We start from the raw sequence: 7,581 nt of genomic DNA on the forward strand, positions 1-7,581 counted from the left end.
AAGAAACCTAATCGACACGCTCAATTTGCGTTTGCAAATCCTAATAAATTCCTCCAAGTTGAATTCCCAAATAAATAACCAACCATATAAGATTTCTCAAAGTTTGAAACACAAAGATTTTAAAGGAACACAATTAACACATGTTCGTATATAGGAGTAGTTGCCAACTAGAAGTGATTCCGTCAGTGGGGGAAAAGCAGTGTGAGGTTAGTGGCACTAGGATTCGATTCCTGCGAGATTTTTATGATCTCTGCCTCTCTGGTTCTTTTGAGGGAAATGTTGGATTGTAGGCTTGTACTAGGATGGAACAGTGGAGGCGTGTTGCGTAAACGTTTTTTTGACTACTATAAGCACCGATGGCAGAAAAAGCTTCTATGCCGTATCTTTTATCTAAGCATCGCACACCGCAACATAAAACATGAATAAACGAGTTATTAAAAAAAATGAATAAACGATGTTTGGGAAGCTCTAGATTGAATAGGTTAGTCCGTTACAATTGTTCCGTGGAAATTTCGCAAGAGATTTTTTGCCCTCCAAGAACAAACAAGTGCCCCTAAAACCGGGAGAAAATTCTAGTAAAGCTGACATGTGCTGTAACGAAGCTACTCAACCTCGACGAAACATCTCGTCAAATCCGCTATAAAGTTATCATTGAAAGGAAGACTTGGAACCTTTGCTTGGAGCGCTACGTCATGAGTCATCCACCCACCAACCAAAAACGACACGCATCTGGACTCTGGAGACGGAGAGCCGAAACTGCTGAACAGTTCGTACCCGACGAACGCCACGGACGGGGACCCCTGTAACAGCATTCGCTCCAACTCCGAGTGGAGACACGCGCGCGCGCCCGCGCACCAACCGCAACACCCCCTAACGCCTCCGAGCCTCGAGAGGTGACGGGTCCAGTCGCGCTCAACCGCCGGCCGATCGACTCGGCTCGTCACACACTAGCTACCATCCGAAAGCCACCGGGCAACCAGACAAGCTGACTTCCGCCGTGTGATCCCGATCGCGTACTGCGGGTAGTACAGCTCGCGCGCGCACACACACCAGACACCCATCTCCCTCTCGGCTCTCGCCCTCCCGCCTCCGATCCGACGCGTCGAACGTTGCAGCCGCCGGGGTCCTACCACCGCTGTGCCTTGGCTAGCTATCTGCGGCTCCTGCGATCCCCGGCGGCCGGTTCTTGATGTGGAGGGAGCGGCGGCGGCGGCCGCCGCTGCTTCTGCTAGTGTCCGGCGCGGCCCTGCTGGTGATCGGCGCCGCAATCGCGAGCGCGCCGCCGGAGGCCGCGCTGAAGGTCGGGTTCTACCATGAGACGTGCCCCCTCGCGGAGGACGTCGTCCTCGCGGAGATGAGGCTCATCCTCATGGAGGACGCCACGGTCGCGCCGTCCCTGCTCCGGATGCACTACCACGACTGCTTCGTGCAGGTAAGCAAGCATGCACGTAGAAAGCTGAACTCTTTCATCTCTAGGCTCGCACGCATCGCATATCCATGGATGTGATGCAATGTTACTGGTTGGTGTGATGCGAAGGGCTGCGACGGGTCGATCATGCTCCGGTCAAGGAAGAAGGGGAAGGCGGAGCGGGACGCGCTCCCCAACCGCAGCATGCGAGGGTACGACGCCATCGAGCGGATCAAGGCCCGGCTCGAGACCGTCTGCCCGCTCACCGTCTCCTGCTCCGACATCATCGCCATGGCCGCCAGGGACGCCGTCTACTTGGTAAGCAAGTACACACACATGCAGCGATGCCTTTGTTCGATCGTGTGCTTAATTTGCTCTCCTGATGAATGCCTGCGCTGCTTGCCCAGAGCCACGGCCCGTGGTACGACGTGGAGACCGGGCGGCGCGACGGCAACGTCACCGTGGCCGAGTACGTCGAGAACGACCTGCCGCCGCCGGACTCCAACATCGTCGACGTGAAGACCTTCTTCAGCGTCAAGTCGCTCAACTCCAAGGACATCGCCGTCCTCTTCGGTAGCTAGCTAGCTTAGCTGCCCGCCCACTCCTCCTCCTCCTGCTTTCTTCTCCACCACACACACCCTCCTAGCTAGCTTTTCGCGTGCGACAGCAACACGTTAGCAAACCACTCCTCCACTACCGCTAGCAAGCTAACGACCGCGTTGCCTTCAGGGTGCCACAGCATCGGGACCTCCCACTGCGGCCCGATCCAGAAGCGGCTGTACAACTTCACCGGCGACATGGACCAGGACCCGTCGCTGGACCCGGCCTACGCCGCCGAGCTCAGGAAGCTCTGCCCGCCTCCCAGTCTCCCCGGCGACGGTGCCGCCGGCGAAGGGAAGGTCAAGGTGCCTTTGGACCCCGGCAGCAACTACACCTTCGACCTCAGCTACTACCGCCACGTGCTCGCCACGGGCGGGCTGTTCCAGTCCGATGGCAGCCTCCTGCACGACCCCGTCACCAGGGGGTACGTCGAGAAGGTGGCCAAGGCGGCGTCGCCGGACGAGTACTACGCGGACTTCGCGGCGGCGATGGTCAAGATGGGCCGCACCGACGTGCTTGTCGGCGATCTCGGGGAGATCAGACCAACTTGTGGCATTTTTGTTGACTAGTACGTAGTTCAGGATTGGATTGAATATGCGCAGATAATTTGTTCTGGTTTCTGCCAACGTGTACTGTGCAGTTACTTTAGCTCAGAAGAGCACGAGCTGTTAAATTGCGTAATCCGGGAATTCTGTTCTGTTCACACGGCCGTCACTGATGGACTGATTTGTCAGACACGATGTATTTATTTATCTATTATGTATACTACTGATCTACGCTTGAGAGCGTTGATGGTTTGACGACGTAGGCACATCCAAATCAGTTTGGTCAACCACAATTTGGTCACCAAATCTTGCCAGAGCACATGCAGGGTCTGTTTGGCGGCGCGCACAAATTGCTGATTCTTAGTTCATTTTGGGGAAAAAAAGAGATATAGTGTATGGAGAAATCAGAGTTAAGGGCCAGTCAAAGCTCCATCAAACATGCCTTATAATTGTGAATATCTAGCGCTAGAGCCGGCTATAGCTCCACCAAACAAGCCTCAAGGGCAGTGAACGTCTCAATTCGTAGTGTGTATGCTTAATACATGGAATGGGAGTTATTTACTATTCACTGTCGCTAAATAATCAAATTCTGGAGTTATCCTAAATCAAACTTCTTTAGGTGTGACCGAATTGTATAGAAAACAAGACTAATGTTTATATGACAAAAAATTTGTATAGTTTGATACAACATGAAATGTATTTTTCAAAATATACTTCTTTGCCATATATGTTGGTACTTTTTTTTGTATGTTAGGTCAAACTTAACTACTTAAGAAAGTTTGACTTAGGACAACTTCTAGAAGAGATATATTTGGGGACTGAGGGAGCAGCAGATTGTCCAGAAGAAAAAGAAAAGGCATACCATTAGGGGGAAAAACATGTTTCATTATCTGGTGTACCTGTCCTTTCATTTGTTTAACTTCAATTTCAGAAATTACATCTATTTATATTTAGAACAAATGAAACAAATTATAGGTAACTAAATACATTTTTAGAGACTAAGGCACATTGAATACATTGCGCTCACGTCTGTTATTTTCTACCCCATATATATATTCCAGATGCTATTATTACTCCGCTTAATGCTCCAATGGATGCCAAAATTTTTAGCTTTGAAGGACCTTGGTTATCATCAGGTAGTTCTAATAAACATTTTACCTGCAAGGAACGCCGAAGATTAAAGTGTGTGTATTATTTATAGAATATTTATTTTTTAATCAAACATTAACCTAGAGGACGTTATAAAACCAGTGATCCATTTCCTATATTCCTAAATGACGTAATATATATGACATGTAGCTTAGGGTTTGTTTTTGTTTGAAAAAAAAAAACTAACCTGAATTGGCTGTTGCCAATTTTTCTTTATTCCAGAAACATGCCCCTTTCCCACAACTGCAACCACTGAAGAATATTCCCTGGCCGACTTCAACAGCGTTGAAGACATATACCTGAAGGTACAATTTTAACAATTATACCTTAACAATACTGTAACACCAGAAATAACAAAAAGGTCTGCTTAACACAGTAATTAAGTAAAGGAACTCACATATCTCGCTCATGTAGAAGTGTGTCCATCAAACTAGGAAATGCCTTGCTCATCTCTTGAATAACAAGTGTTAGCATGTCAACATCATCCATGTCCTTTAACTGTAGATAAGAGTTGCCATTAAGATGTGAACGCAACAGTAGTGACTTATTTGTATATATTAACCCTAAGGTCCAAAAGGTATATTAACTTTCATGATTATACAAGCTATCCTCATAAAATGGTATGAACCAAGAGAATATCATACCATCTTATTCAGTTCCTCTGGGCTTGGCAAAAATATGGACTGGAAAATAATGTAGTACAAAAATTTTGCCCTGTGCCATAGTGACATTTTCCCCCAGGTCCTCCTCAAAGTGATCTTCAAGACAAATAAAGAATAGAGATGACATGGTGTTAGCCCTAACCAAAAGTAACTATTAAAGATGCTTAAAATTATTGTGCAGAAAATTTCAGAAACAAAGATTTCAAAAGGTGTGGACTGATTTGCAAGGAATAAACATGTGATGCCAGCAATTAGCAATGGTTAACACCACCGCCAATAAACAAAGGTGAACCACTAAAATGTTTCATCTTCTATTCCTAAATAAAAGCAATTCCTAAAGTAGTACTAGGTGTGTCTCTATTTGGGATTTTGGGTCACATAACAACAGAAGTAGCCTTATATTAGGCAATGGAATGTTACAACAGAAGACTTCAAAATAAGCAAGAGGAGATAGCTATGAATTCACAATCCAAAAGCCTTATGCTAGTCATTCTGAAAATCCCTATGTTTTTCATAGTAAAGAAAGATGGGTATGCAATAGGTACTGACATGTGGAAAGCAGAATATATGACCATTCCATTTTGAAACATTATGCCAAATGCATGAAAACAACAATATCAGAAGTTGACCATGCCTATTCCAAGTTTCATACGCACATAGCCAGGCTCCATTGCTGGGTTGATTACCTGGACAGGGCGATCTCCTAGGATAACTTTACCACCATAGCTCATCGCTTCCTCAAATGCCACCCGGAACTCAGCTCCAGGTAACACCTCAAGTTGGCTAGCAACCTTAAATAACAATAACAATTGTTGATCAAGTGATAAGAACACTTAACTATTGCTAACTGTAAAGACAAACATCTAAAAATACCTTTGCAAGAAACCAGCTGTACAGAATCCCAAAAGTGTTCATCTTCTTGTTCTTCCACATGTCAATCATTTCATTCATAGTAGGAACCTGTGGGAACAGATTAGACAATGAACTAGATGATACATTATACTCTAGAAAATAAAAGGTAGGCATCTTCTGTTTGGCTGATGCCATTAATAAAACTTAAAGTTTTCTTTAAAAAAGTACTGTATGTCATTTAAGGTATATAGTTTTAATTATAAGGACTGATGCCATTAGTTATATAAGTAAACCATGAAAAACCTTTACTAGATGTCTAGACACAATAAAATCAGTACTCCTGTGTAGACAAGCACATAGGTTTAGCAATCCAGACAGGGGCACAAGGCATACCATTATAGTTTATTATTTTTCCTAACTTTACATTAGGAATTACAATCATGCAGAATGTCCCTTGCAATAAGAAGGTTTGTTATTCATCTTACAAATGTGTAGATACCTGAAGGTTTTGTGGTGTCAAAATTGCAATCCTGCTCGTGCAGAGCTCCAAGAAAACAGCCTACACATGCAAGAGGGATGCAAAGAAATTAGAGCAATGTCTTCCCACAACAAAAGAACAAAACAAAAACAACCCAAAACAGGCAGCAAACCTGCCAAAGTCCAAGAGTCACTAAAATGTATTGATGATGAGTAGAGGAAGAACCTGAGGTTTCAGGTAGTTGACAATGGCCTTCACTTGATCACATGATTCCTGCAACAAACTCAAGAGTCAAATAACCATGCCATGGTTTGTACTAATTACGTCCGTCGGATACATTCACACTCCAAACTCTAGATATGCAGCGACGCAGGACGGCTTAGTATAGACGAAATCCGCGCAGAAAAGGCAGATTGATTCAGTACAAAATCCTTGTGTTTCTCTACTAGTTATTATGCACAACTTATTTGTCTCCCAACTCCAAAGTAGTAAAGTTACACCAGCAGGAGAAGCAATCAGAACAGACAGTGTTCTCTGCATCACATGCAATGCCTACACGCAGAACCCAATTCGAGCGCCTAGAGTTCGTTCACGAAATCATCGACCGCTTATACATCATACCGGCATCGGCAGACTACGGAACAGCAGCTCACCTGCGACACATGAGCGGTGCCGACGACATAGACGCGGCAGGTCCCGACAACCCCCGCCGCCGCCGCTTCGGCCGATGTCTCGCATTCGAGGCACACCACCCCCTTGGCCAGTTCCTCGGGCAGCTCCTTCATCTCCGCGTCACCGCCCGCCGGCATCGTTCCGGCCCCGGCCCCGGCGCCCTCGGCCCCAGCCTCCGCGCCCTCGAATTCCGCGGCGTCCTCGTAAGCATTGGTCTCGGCGTCGGCGTCGGCTTCGGTGGCGGGTGCGGCGACAGGCTCGAGGGCGGCCGGATCCATCGGCAGGCCGAGAAGCGGGACGACGACGCGAGGCGCGGCGTCGGGGTTGGGGCTTGGGCGGCGAGGAAGGCCGCGCGCGGCGACCAAGGAAGGCGGCGGCGGTAGCTAGCAGGGATCGGGGCTAGGGGACGGGGTAGGCGGTGGCGGTGGCGGATTGGCGACGGCGCGTGCCCGGTGAGGAGTCGAGGTGCGCGGATCATGCGGCGCTGGGCGTCGATTTGGGCCGGGATTGCGAGAGCTCGGCGCTCGTCAGCGGATGCGGGTGGGGGTCTGGATTGTGGGCCCGAGAGTTTAACGGCTGGGATCGGTACCGTCGACGTCAGAGGCGAGGGCCTCATCCGTCCGATCCACCGTTTTTGTTTTCCAGTTGTAGTGCGGTAACTGTGGCGTGGCCGAGGCGAAATCCGCCATCGCTTTGATTCCTTCCTGACCTCACTTGCCGGATTCTGACGCAACATGCCTCCTCCTGCGCGAGCACGGGCCGCGGCCACGGGCCATCAGCAGACAGCAGTTCCTTCCATGGCGCGCAGCCACACAGGCCTTCTCGCTCCAAATGAACCTTATCGCCCCGTTCGGCTTACCCATACTCAGCTTGTTTTTTCAAGCGGAATAGTATTTTTCTCTCACAACAATTTAGTCAGAACAGTATTTTTCAATCAAGATCCAGCAAGCCGAACGGGGCCATCGTCGCTAGCACTGGTGGCGATGAGTCGGTCTCCAGGCATTATCGTCGCCGTCGCTAGCAGTGGCGCCGCCTATAGTCCACACATGCTACCCACTACCAGCCGGCCGGTCGGTGCAACCGACGACGTACGGCTTAAATAGTCACCATGATTACCAAGACACCGAGCTACCCGAGAAGCTAAGGAGGCAACAAATTACAGACGCCCGTGCCATAGGGATTTTTTTTTAATTTTAACACTTTTTTTGAATTAAT

The 7,581-nt window shown here is 48.1% G+C and overlaps 1 protein-coding gene and 1 pseudogene across 1 annotated transcript; one reads left to right on the forward strand and one right to left on the reverse strand.

Moving 5' to 3' along the window:
- The first annotated feature begins 912 nt into the window (after positions 1 to 912).
- LOC136511874 (peroxidase 1-like) lies at positions 913 to 2,784 on the forward strand. Its single transcript, XM_066505898.1, has 4 exons — positions 913 to 1,432; positions 1,538 to 1,726; positions 1,816 to 1,981; positions 2,138 to 2,784. Exons 1-4 carry the CDS (start codon positions 1,190 to 1,192, stop codon positions 2,575 to 2,577), a joined length of 1,038 nt encoding a protein of 345 aa, XP_066361995.1. The 5' UTR covers positions 913 to 1,189; the 3' UTR covers positions 2,578 to 2,784.
- Positions 2,785 to 3,426: 642 nt separating this feature from the next.
- On the reverse strand, positions 3,427 to 6,932 carry LOC136511149 (uncharacterized; annotated as a pseudogene).
- Between the last annotated feature and the right edge of the window lie 649 nt (positions 6,933 to 7,581).

The sequence above is a fragment of the Miscanthus floridulus genome, chromosome 16 (genome assembly GCF_019320115.1).
Source record: "Miscanthus floridulus cultivar M001 chromosome 16, ASM1932011v1, whole genome shotgun sequence".
Classification (NCBI taxonomy): domain Eukaryota; kingdom Viridiplantae; phylum Streptophyta; class Magnoliopsida; order Poales; family Poaceae; genus Miscanthus; species Miscanthus floridulus.

Excerpts from the sequence above, each read along its gene's own strand:
- LOC136511874 (XM_066505898.1), top strand. The coding sequence starts at position 1,190 with ATGTGGAGGGAGCGGCGGCGGCGGCCGCCGCTGCTTCTGCTAGTGTCC. Across the intron at positions 1,727-1,815 it reads CCAGGGACGCCGTCTACTTG|AGCCACGGCCCGTGGTACGA; the intron begins GTAAGCAAGTAC and ends CTGCTTGCCCAG. Across the intron at positions 1,982-2,137 it reads GGACATCGCCGTCCTCTTCG|GGTGCCACAGCATCGGGACC; the intron begins GTAGCTAGCTAG and ends CGTTGCCTTCAG.